Source organism: Eretmochelys imbricata, chromosome 24 (assembly GCF_965152235.1).
Source record: "Eretmochelys imbricata isolate rEreImb1 chromosome 24, rEreImb1.hap1, whole genome shotgun sequence".
In the NCBI taxonomy this organism is placed as follows: Eukaryota; Metazoa; Chordata; order Testudines; family Cheloniidae; genus Eretmochelys; species Eretmochelys imbricata.
In genome coordinates, this window is record NC_135595.1 from 6,937,852 (window position 1) to 6,953,832 (window position 15,981).

The 15,981-nt window shown below is 39.0% G+C and overlaps 1 protein-coding gene across 1 annotated transcript; it reads right to left on the reverse strand.

The window, feature by feature from the left end:
- Positions 1-5,494: 5,494 nt before the first annotated feature.
- LOC144279781 (uncharacterized) lies at positions 5,495-13,119 on the reverse strand. Its single transcript, XM_077841432.1, has 4 exons — positions 12,991-13,119; positions 11,143-11,233; positions 9,229-9,350; positions 5,495-7,046 (listed from the first exon to the last, which is right to left on the reverse strand). The coding sequence occupies exons 2-4, from the start codon at positions 11,192-11,194 to the stop codon at positions 5,979-5,981; spliced, it is 1,242 nt and encodes a 413-aa protein (XP_077697558.1). The 5' UTR covers positions 11,195-11,233; positions 12,991-13,119; the 3' UTR covers positions 5,495-5,978.
- Positions 13,120-15,981: the final 2,862 nt, after the last annotated feature.

Below are 15,981 nucleotides of genomic sequence, written 5' to 3' on the forward strand. Positions count from 1 at the left end.
ACCAGTTCCACAATTTCAGAGCTTCTGTACATAGGGATTGGGACCTCGTTCTGCCCTGTCTGTCGATATAGAACATGCAGGTGAGGTTGTCCATCATTACTGTTATAGTCCTTTGTCTGATTACTGGTAGAAAGTGTCGGCATGCATTGCGGACTGCCCATAATTCTAGGAGGTTGATGTGCAATCCAAATTCTGAGGGGAACAACTTGCCCTGTACTGTATGAGTGTAGATGTGCTCTCTTCAACCAAGTAGTGAGACGTCAGTCATCAGTATCAAGGACTGTGCTGGCTGGAGGATGGGGACTCTCATATAGATATTTCGGGGTTGTGTCCACCAGTCTAATGAGTCCTTGATCTTAATCAGTATTGAGAGCAGTTTGTTTAGCCTGTGTCTGTGGGATACATACACTGTGCGTAGCCATCCCTGAAAGCAGCAAATGTGTAATCTGGCGTGTTTCACCATGAATGTGGCCACTGCTATATGACCAAACAGCTGTAGACAAGTCCTGGCAGAGATTGATGGGCTAGTTCTCATGGTGGAAATGAGACTGGTTATTGCGGAAAATCCGTGAGCTGGGAAAAAGGCTTCGGCCTTTATAGCATCCAATAGGTCCCCAATAAATTCAAGATGGTGTACTGGCAACAGTATCAATTTTTGTATGTTTATCTGGAGACCGATGGTGCCTGCTGCAGAGGAAAGGTATTGGGGCCAGGGTCTGAGGCTGGTCACAATGAGTTCTCCGTTAGTAAAAGTTTTAGCCTCAATTCACAGTCCTCTCTGGACTGAGCCTTCAATTTGAGGCAGTGGGTACACATTTGTGATATGTGCCCCTCAGCCAATCAGCATATGCACCGTGAGTGGCCATCACTCACTGAGATGTCCTCATGACAGCAGAACCACCTCTTAAACCTGGGGGATCTGGGCATAGCGCTGGGTAAGGAGAACTTCCTGGTAGGGAAGGGTGTAGAAATGGAAACCTACACTAATCTAGAAGTAACAGGGAGGAAAGAGCCAAAGGAAAAAAATGTTTTATGAGGGGATAAAGGGAAGAAAAAAATTAAGGGAAACAGCTACTAACTAGGAAATAGTAATGAAAGCACTATCACTATTACTAATCAGTATTACTTAAGGGAAGTAAAGACATATGCAGGGCTCTGCTAAGAATACTGTCCTAGACCAAGGTGGTTGAGAAGGAACTGAGGGTGTTTGGACTGTACAGCGCTATATAGATGCTGCTCATGTCACCAGATGGGGAGGAGTGCATGTATGGCACAACGGGTACTCTACCAAAGAGCTCCGATTCCAGGCACAGGGACACTACCACACCTACAGCGCAGCACCCATAGGGACACTACTCAAAGAAGAAGCTTCACAACCATGGACAGGAAGTTCCAGTAAGGCAAGAAACCATTCATATTCCTTCTTTCTTGGCCCCCTTCCACAGGTTTTCTACACTGGGGAAATCTGGCCTAAGGTTTGATTAGAATAGGGGGAGATTTTCAAAGGCACAAGTGGGAGTTAGGTGCCCAACTTCTATTAACTTTTGGTGGAAGTTGGTGCCTACATGCCCTATATGCCTTTGAAAATCTCCCCTTTATTCTGTATTTTTGTGCATATTTTAAATAACTAAATCTCTTACTCACCAATCAGATAGCTATTGCTGTGTTTTAAGGCACAAGGGAAAGGGGGTAGACATCCTGCCAAACACCTTGTTATACAGAATATGGCTCTTTGTGATATGCAATTAAAAATAATTGAAAGTACTAAACTGGAAATTATTATCACATAACTGGAGTCTTGATATTAGGAACTGATTTCACAGCACTTAAACTCCTTTAGAAAAAAACAATACATTTTCTTGGCATTTGACTTCTGGTTAACACTGTGTAATGTGATCACTGTAACAGTATTACAGTCCAATCCTGCACTCCTTAGAGAAGGAAAGCTGAATTTGACTTCAATGAAACTTTTCCCTGTGTGAAAAATTCAGGATTGGGCCTTTAATAACAATTTACACTATTAAGCAACATATGTAATAATATCAGCTGTCAAAGAGGTGTGGTTTAATGATGGGAACAGAGGCCTGGGGCCAGGACTTTCTGATTTCCAATCCCTGCCTTGATAATTACTTCTACTGTGGCTTTCTGTAAATCTTCTCATCCACTTGGGCAAGTCTACTTAATATTTCCCTTCTGTAAAATAATGTTTGCAATGTTTATTGACCTACGTATTACGAGGGTTGATGTTTATAAAGCATTCTGAACAAGAAAAATATTTATTATTATACCATCCTGCCCACCATCTTGCATGCAGAACTTTTCTTCAACTTAGTGATGGGTTTTGCATAAAAATCAATGGCAAGATATTCCCCCTAGTTACATTTTTTCATTTGCCACTCTATTTTCTTAACTGTACTAAAACAGAGAAACTTTACATATGAATGTTTTATAAATAGCAGATGGTCGGCTTTTGCAACCAATACAATAAAATATTTTCTAAAGGATAATAAAAGACATTTTAATATAAATGTACAGTAGAAAATACAATATAAGATATAAAGAATTATTTTACAAGGAACATGCAAGATAAAAGGTACACTGAAATAAACAAGGGAAATATGAAAGTTTGTACATAATATAGAATATCTATTTTAACACTGCTAAAGAAAATACAGGGCAGGGTGGACAGGCCAGGAGCAGGACACAAATATTGTACCTTTCTGCACCCAGTGAAGCTCCAATGGAATTTCAAGAGGAAACTGTGGCCAGTGTGGGTCTGTAGTAGAGATGCCCCAATAAAGTTGGCAGCCGGTGTCAAGTGGAGTGCCCCAGGGGTCGGTCCTGGGGCTGGTTTTGTTCAATATCTTCATAAATGATCTGGAGGATGGTGTGGATTGCACTCTCAGCAAATTTGTGGATGATACTAAACTGGGAGGAGTGGTAGATACGCTGGAGGGCAGGGATAGGATACAGAGGGACCTAGACAAATTGGAGGATTGGGCCAAAAGAAATCTGATGAGGTTCAATAAGGATAAGTGCAGGGTCCTGCACTTAGGACGGAAGAACCCAATGCACAGCTACAAACTAGGGACCGAATGGCTAGGCAGCCGTTCTGCGGAAAAGGACCTAGGGATGACAGTGGACGAGAAGCTGGATATGAGTCAGCAGTGTGTCCTTGTTGCCAAGAAGGCCAATGGCATTTTGGGATGTATAAGTAGGGGCATAGCGAGCAGATCGAGGGACGTGATCGTCCCCCTCTATTCGACATTGGTGAGGCCTCATCTGGAGTCCTGTGTCCAGTTTTGGGCCCCACACTACAAGAAGGATGTGGATAAATTGGAGAGAGTCCAGCGAAGGGCAACAAAAATGATTAGGGGTCTGGAACACATGACTTAGGAGGAGAGGCTGAGGGAACTGGGATTGTTTAGTCTGCAGAAGAGAAGAATGAGGGGGGATTTGACAGCTGCTTTCAACTACCTGAGAGGTGGTTCCAGAGAGGATGGTTCTAGACTATTCTCAGTGGTAGAAGAGGACAGGACAAGGAGTAATGGTCTCAAGTTGCAGTGGGGGAGGTTTAGATTGGATATTAGGAAAAACTTTTTCACTAGGAGCGTGGTGAAACACTGGAATGCGTTACCTAGGGAGGTGGTAGAATCTCCTTCCTTAGAAGTTTTTAAGGTCAGGCTTGACAAAGCCCTGGCTGGGATGATTTAATTGGGGATTGGTCCTGCTTTGAGCAGGGGGTTGGACTAGATGACCTCCTGAGGTCCCTTCCAACCCTGATATTCTATGATTCTATGACTCTAAGCCACACTATGAGGGGAGCTGCTGAGAGTACGGGCTCATAGGCATTGGGGCTCTGAACGGATGATCAGGGCCTATCACTAATTCTCTGGGAACCACTAGCTTTGTGCACTGAGCCCATAGTCTCCCCAGCCCTTCCACACAAATAGTGATACCCCACAACGGGATCTTCATGGAGATTACTGCCTCAGAGCCACATCATGGTTCGACCCTGACCTTTAACACAGTTTATATCAGTAGTATAGAGTGTCCCGTAGAGTGTATGACATATGCACTAAAAGATTAAATTAATTCTAATTAGCTAACTATGAAAGCTCCAAGTCTGAAACTAGTCTAAGGTTAGTCACAATACATTTCTTGTTATATATGCTATAGTTTTATCCTCTAAAGCAGAATTTTTAAAAAGGAAGAAAAAAATGGGGGAAAACCCAAAGAAAGTCATTCCAGCACAGATCTTTACAACTCAGACTGGCCTGATAGGTTAGTGTTAAAAGGCTATATTACATTTGATAGTGTTTTCAACAAAGACCAGTAACTGCTCTGTGATATCAAGTTCTCAGCATGTTGGTAAGATGATTCATTAAAGTTGAATTCCATTCAACACTATCTTTGGAAGAAAATTTGAATGAATATTCAGTGTATGACCCATCATTTTTTAAAGTGGTCCATCCACTGAAGACTAATTGACCCTCTTGATTTCAAGAATTAACATTGTGCATGTGATTGTGTACTTTGACTTAATATAGTATTATTTCACTATGCTAATATTAAGAGTAATTATTTCATTTATTGCCCCTTGAAGTTTAGCATTAATGTAAAAGTGTATTCCAGCCAAAATCAACCCCAGACACAGTTCCTTCTGACAGTCTATTTCTAGACAAGATGGGAATAATTTGCAGAGGGGCTATGAGTGGAAGGCATGACCACATCAGTGAGAATATGTGGATAGACATCTCAATCATATCCCCTGACTATTAGATCACACCATATATAAAGCCCCTTCAGCAGCTCTAGTCATGGAAAGTCTGCGGGGAAACCACTTTCTGACTGTGACTGTAAGAGACCAGAATAAGTACAGCCAACTTTTGCCCTGTGCTCCTATTGCTGGCTGTGGGTTTTCTGGAGGCTGGCTATTTTGCAGTGCCAGAATTTGGCCCACTGACCTGTGTAGAAGTTACAAAGACAAAAAGAAAGTCAAGCATATGCCAGTGAAAATATTGGAATAGAGACCAAAGGGCAATCAACCCTTTTAGAGTCTGCACTTATGCAATGTTATTTTAATGGACTTGCTTACTGTTTATCCAAAGTAACTTCAGCTACTGTATATGCTTGATATAACAAACTCATGTGAATGAACATAGAGAATCAATATATTTGAAAATGAATTTAAAAGTCTAGCTAAACAAAGCCATATTTCAATAAAGTACCATTAAATACTAACAAACTTCTAATATTTTATTTTGGTGGTAAAATACTTGAATTCACTTTGGCTGAATAACATTAGCTTGAAGAATTTTTATTAAACAAACTAATGATTTTTTCTAGGAAAAGAAAAAGTTCAAATCCACGTCTTTTTCAAAGTTTCTTTTCATTCTCTCCAAGAGTCTGAAACTGAGATGAAGATATTTTTTATAAAGCTTAACTATGCTTTTTTCCTCCCAATTTGCAATATGAGAATTTCTTTCACCTCAACACTTTTAGATTTTAGTCAATGTTTCACAGGAATTTTTTTTTATTCCTGAATTTTTTAAATTGAGGCATGTTAAGGAGTTTCTGAGGGGATTTTGGCAGAAGTTTTGGTCAAATGTTTAACATTTTCCTGTGCCTGCTTCAGCATCTGCTGTAGTAAAATCCTAATGAATATCTTTAGTTCTCTTAGCAGTTCATGCATGCGGCCAAGTTGCATTTGTTTTGATCTGCTGTTAGGATTGTTTGGTATGTGTTTTACTGTTTCTGACAGCTTCAAATGAGTAACTAGGCTAGCAGTGTTTTGTTTCTTTTCTCTGCCAATTACTTGTCTTCTGTCTCTTAAAATGAGTTGACATCATTATGGTACTTCCAAATTTGCTGTGAATTGTGGATTTTCTAGTAATCAATCCTACATTTACTATTTTGTGGTGAATTTAGAAACTGATTTTTTTCATCTGTTTATCTTTTAAACCTTCCAATAAAAGCTATAATTTTGTGCCTCTAGGTCTTTCTGCCATTCCCTTTTCTATTTTCTTTATCTGCTTTACTGTTTCTTTATTCCCTTTGGTTTTTAAAACACTATTCTGTTCATTTGTTTTAAATGTCTTGAGTCTGAATTTATGCTCGGAATTATGCTTTATTTTTTTAAAAGAAACAGAATGAGGAGTTTTCCAAGAGTTCATGTGTGACATCTTTCTTTTCTTTTCAGCTCTTCCCATATGTTTTGGGAAGGACAGTATTCCTGGAGGCTGAGCAGTACTTTTTGATAATATTAGAATTTTCATGTTTGGTTTTTGTGTTCCTATGGGAACATGAGACTTATTTGGGGATTTTTTTATTTTAAGACTAATATCAATTCCTGTAACTTTTTCATTATCAACTGTTCTGTGTCTTGCAAAGTATTTAAGAAAATCACCAAATTTCTGCAAGAAATTATTCAAAGATGTTTCTCTTGTATTTCTTCTAAAACCAATTAGGTTTCTCCTTAGTCTTTTTGATAATTTACTCTGAACAGTAACTGGTGTAACATAAACTGACAAATAATTGGATGAGTTATCGTGAACTACTGGATTTTTAAAATCCTTTACTCTTTTCTGTATGTGTATTTCTCTTTTTTTTCTTTCCTTCAGTACTAACGTTTGCTCCTTCTTGGCATTACTTATTGAGTTCTTTTTTCTCCAGTTAGCTTTTCTGTTCTTAATATTTTTAGTATATTTTAATGTTTTTTGGTTTTGGGCTTTTCCAGCACCGGGATATAATCTTCTGACACATTTATGAGTTTGTTTCTGATTTCTAAACTTTATATTCCTAACTTGTTCCTGCATTTTGCCTTTACTGGTCTGTTTGTTTTTTATCATACATATTTGTGTTTTATTGTATTTTCTGGAAATCCAGCTGTCATTTCTTGTGGCCCTTAGTATTGATTTTGTGAAAATAAATCTTTTTCTCCTTTTTTCCAAAAGTATTCTTCTCCTTTTTTCAGAAGCCCACCTAATCTTCTGTGAAACATCAGCGTCTACATAAATATTTCGCTTTTTCTGAGCAATGATCTCCTGAAGATAAAGAAAAAATATATAATAAATTTTAGTATGCTCCATAGTGCACATGTGTGTGTAATTTAGATAGCGGATCTATCTATCTATCTGCTGCAAGTCATAGACTACCTACTTACATTTGTAAGGTACCTAGGAATTGTCATACTGGACTGTTCCATCTAGTCCAGTATCCTGTCTTTGACAGTGGTTGTTACCAGATGCTTCAGAGAAATGAACAAGAAATCTCACAATGAACAGTTTGGAATAACTGTGGAAGGTTAGGAATAACAGGAGAGGCTGCTTCCTGACATCCATAAATTAGTGGTCAGTTTATAATCTGAAGCATGAAGGTTTATAATCATACCAAAAAAATCTTAACTTATGTAACTGTAGATGTTCTCATTATTCATGTAAATGTCCCTATTCCTTTTTTGAATCCTGCTATACTCTTAGCCACAATGATAGCTTGTGGTAATGAGTACCACAGCTTAATTATGCTTTTTTGTTTTGTTTTTGTTAAGGTAAATTCCCGTACAAACATACGATTGCCTCGTTTCTGAAGTGTTTTGGGGTTATTTTGTTCAAATGCTTTAAGAAAACACATAATGTTGATTTAAAAATACAAGGGGAGGCCTATCTTAATCAAATAAGCAGTCTGCAAGCTACAGACCAAATTTAATATATACATACTGATTCTTCACATTGATGGTTGTGTAGTCATTTATACATGTGCAATTTGAATATAAAATATCACCAAAATCAGAGTGGCAGCATTTGACACCTTACTTTCATTCAATTTGCACATTGTAAATGACTACACAAGATACAAGGAAGTGGAGAATCAGACCTTGTCTACACTGAGAATTTATCCTGGTTGCAGCAATCATTAGTCAGCTATCAGCGCAGTTGCACTGTTGCAAACCCTGACTCCAGACAAGGAAAGCTATGATTTGTACCAGTGGCACATACTCCTACCTGAAACTGAGGGGAAGCTCCTCTAGTACACATGGGAGTTTTCCTTATCTACAATTGAGGTTTATATTAGTTCAGCTATAATAGATGGTCATTGATTAGGAATTTGCTCTGATTCCAACAGGGCAAGTAAGGTCCTCAGGCCCTTAAGCCCATAAATTTATAAACTCATAGACCTTAAGGTCAGAAGAGACCATTGTGATCATGTCTAACCTCCTGCACATTGTAGGTCAAAAAACCTCACCCAGAGAATCTCCATCTTATATTATTACAACAAGTAACTCTTTAATAGACTTTTTTTATACCTCATTTGGAGGGTGGGGCTGCTATTGTAGTAAAATAAATTAAAATAATTTAATTAAGAATAGGTTGTTTACAGAAGTATTATTGTATATTTATTATTTATATAGAGAGATTTATTGTGCAACCAATAATATATGTACACTATTCATCCCTTATTATAGATTATGTAATTCATTTGTCACAAATTTATGGGGCTTAGTTGCATTTTTAATGTTACTAGGTTTAAGTAATACTTGCATTGTTTTTACAAATTTGCAACACAAAATAGAGAAGCACAAAAGTTGAACAGCCACTTAAGTTCCAAAAACAGGGGTCTCTATTGTATCTGAAGCTTTGGATTTATGTGCAGATCTTCTAATAGTGTTCTGCGTGCAAATCCTCTAAACAGAGATACCAGCGGAAGAATGGATTTAAGAAAATTTACTGGTTTATTTTTTAAAAACACAAATTCTAAATAAAAAACAATGGTGGTGGGCCCCAAATCTTCTATTAAAGGCATGTTTCCAGGCATGGGGAGGCTATCCCTGCAGCCCTGCCCCATCCGCATGAGACCCCGCTCTCTGCGGCAAGAGCCTTGAGCCCTCTGGCCCTCCCCTCTCCCCCTGCGGCCAGAGAAGCCCTGGGCCAGCTGGAACCCCAAGCCACCCTTCCCCACCCCCACCACCAGAGGATCCCCAGGCCGGCCTGAGCAGCTACAGCCCCGGACTGGGCCGAGGAGCCCCACTCCAGTGTCCTGCGGCAGTGGCTTCCTGGCCTGTTATACCCACCGCCCATGGCCTATACCTCCCTACTCACACACCCTTAACCCTCATCTGCACAAAATGGGGGAAATCAGCCACAATGTGTCCTCTATGCTTGGTCCAAGTAATGGAATGATCAGTCTTTACATTGTATTCGGTAATTGTATCTAACTTTCCATTCTTACCTTCAAAGGTAACTGCTTCCTAGGTATTACTTCTGTTGGTTCCAAATCTCCCAGAATCTTTGACATCATTTCATTAACTTCTTCATTGCTCTGGTGCATATGTGATGTCAATAATTCCCCCTCTATTGAAATAAGTTATCATAAAAAAAAAAACCTGTCATAGGGATGACCTAAACATATCAAACAAACAATAGCTTGAGTATACATTCATTTTTGGAAATTATTTGATAAAGTATATTTGTTTAGAATACTTCTGAACATTTCATATGTTTTAAAATGGAGGACTCTGCCTGGACATTACAAAGGGGTTCAGAATCATGCAGAGTCAATTAGGTACCTTAACCTCATTTTATATATATTATGGAGTTGCTAGTCGTGACTCCATAGTAAAAGAAGTCTTGAAAAATATAGTTAAAATGTTAATTTATTTAATCAGTTCTGTAGGAAAAAATATATTAGTTCCCAAACTCACAGTGGTTTTTAAAGGGATCAAATATTTAACTTTTTGTGAAAGCTTTAAGTGGTTCCATTGAATAGGTTTAATAAAATTAGAAGCATTTAAAAATATATTTTTTTTAATGTATACTGATTTTATAACATTTCTTTGTGCCCCTCTGGTTTAATATTGCTAGAAATTAGAAACATAAAACTAATTATTATAGGATATGTGTTTAATTTAACATTTACACAATAAAGTACAGCTTATTCCATAACTACTTCCATTTATGCCACGGTATTGACAACAAACACATTTGATGATGAATGCATTTTATGATAATGTAAAGAAGGCATTTTGTTTACTACAGATAGCAAAGGCATTTTACTGCAATGAAGCCAACTTAGACTGTATTAGATAAAAGCTGCAGTCCGGATTTACAGACTAAGGATAAGAAGTCACAGCAGGGCCTCCAGAACTCCAGCCTTCATACCCCCTGGTTGTCCTTGGCATCTTCCCTAGCTGTTCCATCTCCTCCTGTCAGAAGGCTTACCTCACTCTTATTTTTGCACTTCCCCTCCATCAGTATTTGTAATGCCCCAATCACACAGACAGGCAACCAAAATCAATTCAATTAATTTTATTTCAATTCAGTAATACTTTATTGGCCTGATGAGTTATACAAGTATTGCCACAGTGTAAGAGAGACAGAACTACTAAGAGCTCTATCATAAGTAGGTACAGTTTGCTCAGAATGAGGCAGTATCCGCAGGGGACAATTTGTCTTTGCAACCTTTCACTTCTTAAGTAACAGTGCTTATATTCACACTGAGATTACTCTATTAACAAGTGTATGTAATAATGTTTCTAAACTAGAGTTCCATTTCTGAACAGTACTGCCCTCTTTATTTACAGTGGAGCTGCTCTGTGCCAGGCTAGATCTCTAGCATAAATGAGACTGCTCTAATTTGTGCTGGGCTCCCACAAAGCCCAGAATATCTCAAGACATCAAGAAGGTTGTGAGGCTAATATTCAAAGAATTTTAACTTCATAACTATGTTGCCAAACAGTATCTAGGTTTCAGGAGTCCTGAATCAATTCACCAAAACACAGTTTTGTAATTTAATATAATTAAGAAGCCTAAACTGATCCTTAGCCACATCTCAGAATCACCACAGAACAAACAGTCGCTACTCAGAACAAGGGAAGCCCCAAACTTGAATAGCACTATGTTTGGAGCTAGTCTGTGCTATTTAATTAATTAATCCCTTTAATTAAGAAGCATCAAAGTTCCAAGCAATCATTAATAGAATAAACAAAACAAAAAAGCTAACACAATACAGCATTATCCTTAATAAGAGTGCTTATACAGATAAAACACATAAAAAGAGATTTAGACACTCCTATCAATTTTAGTCTTCAGTGCGTTAAATATTCAAATAATAGTCTCAGAGAAGAACAATATGATCTACTTTTACCTGATTCCTTTGGCATTATGATAATATCAGGTTTAGATCTTCTTGACTTCATTGAATCAGTTTTAAAGCTGTCAATCTGTGTTAATCTGACCTTTAAAAAACATAAGTGATTCAGGAAATACTGTGTTTACACTTTTAAAGGCAGTAGTGAATGTGTTTGTTTCACTCAAAGAAAATGTAAATACAACAATCAAACTGGGGTGCTGGAACAATTTTTATAGTGGGGGTGCTGAGAGCCATTGAACCAAACTGTAAACCCTACATATAATGGAAACTGCTTCAAGCCAGGGGGTGCTGTAGCACCCACAACACCCCTAGTTCCAGCACCTATGCTATCAAAAGTCTAAATTCAATAGTAATTGTGAGATCTGACAGAATCATAGTAAAAGCCAGGATGAACTGAGCCAGAATTTGGATGTGAGAATCCTAAGGAACCTTCTGGAAGTAATATTAGTCTTTAAATATCTGGTATTCTTTCTTTAGAGTAAGTGTTTAATCAAATGCTCTGTTGTAGAGCACTGTACTGCAAAATATGCAGAAGGTGTAAAATAAGTTCTTAGCAATTTACTGTTGTTAAAGATCCCATGATTATTCTGCTAAATCATGTTAACCCTGATGTCCTGAATAAATTCTAATATAGATGCTCCCATTCTGCCTACCTAAACTCTCCTTTCCAGTTTCATTTTTAGAAGACATTTTCCACTTCCTTTACTAAGTTTAAGTATTATTGTTGCATGCTGCTCAACCCTGGCTGAATTTCAACAGTCGATGAAGTAATCCCTGAATACAATTTGTATGCCAGTCTCCATTTTTAAAGTATCTTGGGTTCTTTCAGATGAAAGAAGTTGTCACTAACTTACTTGTGATAGTGTGAATTTTATAAGTATTTTAAATTCAAAATACATAAGAGTTATAATATAAACCTAAGGTCATTATTATAAAATGTGTGTGAATCTATCAGTTAACTTAAATGAAGTGCTATAATAAAAGTGTAAAGTGCTTCAGAATACTATCTAGATGCTAGGTTAAATTCATCCATCATGAAACCCCATCAGTTTCAGTGGAGTCTGAAAAATGGGGAAAGCTTTCCATCATTCTTGCTCACAAAGTGCATCACAGAACTCAGTCTACATACAAGCTTGCCTAAACCTTTGAGTTTCTTTCCAAAAGACTAGACAACTCAGCTGTGCTATCAAGTACTTATATATAGCAGGGCTTATAGTTGTTTAAAGGTTTACAACAGCTGAAAACACTGGGTCTCTATTCAGGAACAAACTTTTGTTTTTAAACTTTTTAAAATTTAAGATAATAAAAAAGACACTTTCAGCAAAACAAAGTTCATCTGAAGCATGGCATTTGGTTAAGGATTTGCTTAATCACTTTCTTTACATAGGGAAAATAAACCTTAAAAATGCTGTTATAATAAAAAAATTGACTCTAAAAATCACATTGTGGTGTCCCATATGTAACTCTCCCTCAAGCATGACCAGATCCAGTATGGTCAGTACATATATCAAAATGATTTTTCTATAACCAGCACTGTGACCTGAAAATCCAATTGCATTATTACTGCCTCCTTACATCATCACTAACTAGTACAAAAGATCCTAAACTCAGAATTTAACTGACGATTCTGTCGACAATGCACACAGCTCTTTCAAATAAAACTGTATTGGTTCTGCAGTGCTAACAGTATTTAAAATTTGTTTGTGTCCATTAAGTAAACAGATAGAAATTGAAGGTACACAAGAAGCAGAAATTTAGAGTACGAAGGTGCCGGTTTTTAATAGTCACTTCTCTGATTACAACCACGTTTTAATATATTCTTCCTAATAATAAAGATTTTACCTGGTATGCAATCTTGCGACCTGAGAGAGAAGGGAAAGTTGCATAGTTTAGAAGGCTATTCGTAAGAAATCTTACTTGATACTCTTTCCAAATACTTTCTTTTGATGCTTAAACATTTTCCATCCTTTGTTAATTAGAACATACAATCTCTCAGCAGTTGTAGATTTTGAATCCAGTCTCCATTTTATTATATATTGAATTGTATAATCAATGTCATAAAATTAATTTTCAGAAACATGGAATCTTCCCTTTAATTTTACAATTTTCCAATTGTGTAATTTACTGTCATTTAGGTGGCCTTAAATACTTTCATGTGTCTTTGATGTTTTAATCCTAGGGTTGCCAGGCGTCCAGTTTTCAACCGGAGTGCCTGGTTGAAAAGGGATTCTGGCAGCTCCGGTCAGCACCACTGAATGAGCCGTTAAAAGTCCGGTAGGCAGTGCAGCGGGACTAAGGCAGGCTCCCTGCCTACCCTGGCTCCATGTGGCTCCCGGAAGCGGCCAGCATTTCCCTCCATCTCCTAGGCAGAGGTGCGGCCACGGGAGCTCCGTGTGCTGTCCCTGCCCCAAGTGCCGTCCCCACAGCTCCCATTGGCCAGAAATCACAGCCAATGACAGCTGTGGGGGCAGTGTCTGCAGATGGGGCCAGCACGCAGAGCCCCCTGGCTGCGCCTCTGCCTAGGAGCCAGAGGAGAATGCCGGCCACTTCTGGGAGCTGCCTGAGGTAAGCGCCGCCCGGAGCCCGTACCCCAAATCCCCTCCTGCACCCCAACACCCTGCCCCAGCCCTGAGTCCCCTCCGACACTCAAACTCTCTCCCAGAGTCTGCACCCTGCACCCCCTCCCGAACCCCTACCTCCTGCGCTAGCCCTGAGCCCCCTTCCACACTCTGAACCCCTTGGCCCCAGCTCGGAGCCCCCTCCTGCACCCAAACTCCCTCCCACAATCTGAATCCCTCAGCCCGAGCCCCATACCCACACAAGAGATCACACCCCCAGCCCAGAGCCCGTACACCCTCCCACACCCTATCCCCCTGCCCCAGTCTGGAGCCCCTCCCACACTCCAAACCCCTCATTTCTACCCCACCCTGGAGTCCTCACCCCCTCCCACACCCTAACCCTCTGCCCAGCCCAGTGAAAATGAGCGAGGATGGAGGAGAGCGAGCGACGGAGGGAAGGGAGATTGAGTGAGCGGGGGTGGGGCCTTGGAGAAGAGGTGGAGTAGGGGGTGGGGCAGGGGTGTTCGGTTTTCTGCAATTCGAAAGTTGGCAACCCTACTTAATCCTATCCTTTTAGCAGAAAATTTTCAAAATGTATTTTGTTCCTCTTTTATCCAAAAGAAAACACCATTTTCCAAAGGTGGATATCTCCTACTTGTTTGTTTAGTTAGTGTTTCTTTGCAAAGCAGAAGTCTTTCCTGCTTGCAAGACTGGAGCAGACACACTGGGAGGATGGAGGAGAATGCATGTAATGGGAGATGCACTTGGGTAACTGAGGACAGAACTGTGCCTAAGTATTCACAACAGTTACTCTAAATTCAAACAAGTTATTCTTGAGTGCTCAGTACAGTTTTATTTTTTCCTTCCCTCTCTCTGTTGAATTAACTCTCCCCTCTGATCCACCCCAATTTTGTGTTACCCTTCTCTATTTCTTTCTTTCCATCCAGTCTGTATTGTCACTTTCTCATGCCTTCTTTTTGGTTACTCTATGCATTGACATTGTCTACCGATCTCCTGACCTTCTTATTTGTTTCCTTCTTTCCCTACTCAGCTCTTGTTTCCCTGTTAAATTCTCACCCCTCACTCAGGTTGTCTCCCCCTTATCCACTAGATCTGTTCCATTTCTACCACTCTCTTGATTTTGCTTCCAATCCGGTTCCTTTTTTATTATTGTGTTCAAATGCACTACCATACCATTCTTTTCCCTTCCCAATCCTTTTCTAAACACTTTTATTCCCATCTCATTCAAAATATTCTCTGCCTCCTATCTTTCCCGCCCACATTCCACTCTCATATGATCTGTGTGCTGCAGAAAAATTAGAATCCTAATCTCTAAATGGCAGGAGACAGGCCCTCTCCCACTTACCCTTCTATTCTACATGTGAGCTGTCAGACAGTGCTTCACAGAGTGGGATTCAAGTAACTTTCATTTTGCTACCCACATGTCAGCAATGCATAAATGCACATTTTTAATCTGAATTTATCTTTACTGTTGAAAGAAGAACTAGTAAATACTAGAACACATCACGTATATTGTTTTAAAGCACCACATAAAACTGGCAAAAGTAACTCTTCTCTCCAACACAAAAATAAATATGTAATCGGAATCCATTTCATTTTCTGGGATAAGCTCCCTTGCCCCAATGCCAGAAGTTGCCAGCTTTTATGTAATATGTGGTTTTCTTTTGATTTATCCTGGTGTCCATTAAGTTTATTTTTGGATCTTCCCTCATTTTTGGCAGGCGAATTAAGAGGCATGAGGATACGATTTCCTCATCTCAGTTATTTTTTAAAAAGGGATATGGTCAAGGTGGAAAGTCCAAAACTGAAGCTTAACATATGCTATGGTTTAAATATTTCTCTTTGTCCAGGCAAAATCATCAGCCCTAGAAAGTTAAGGCTACAACACAATAAAATCCCAGTTTTTTAGGTGACGGGCCACTGAGCAACAAATGCAGATCATGAACCTATGCATACAACATGGTGTCATCTCTCTCTACTGTGCCAGATTGCTCCATTCTTGTGATTAAGTAGGGTATTGGATCCATGTGAACTGCAGCACTCTCACAACTCCCTCCCCAGCCACTTTAGTCTGACCTACTAGCGAACTGGAGCCATTCCCATTCTTATGAATTTACGTACATTTTTGTGTATTTTAATATAAATGGAACATTGAATTGTATTAGCCATATGACAAATTGCAATCATAGGATACATGTAATTTGATAGATGTTTTGCTCTTGACGCAGGAACTTAATTCCAAGCAATTGCTAGG

What these genes read in the sequence shown, in the direction of transcription:
- LOC144279781 (XM_077841432.1), bottom strand. Translation starts at nt 11,194, where the DNA reads ATGAAGTCAAGAAGATCTAAACCTGATATTATCATAATGCCAAAGGAA. An exon ending in CATAATGCCAAAGGAATCAG is followed by an intron (nt 9,351 to 11,142) that starts GTAAAAGTAGAT and finishes TTATTTCAATAG; the next exon opens with AGGGGGAATTATTGACATCA. An exon ending in GGAAGCAGTTACCTTTGAAG is followed by an intron (nt 7,047 to 9,228) that starts GTAAGAATGGAA and finishes CTTTATCTTCAG; the next exon opens with GAGATCATTGCTCAGAAAAA.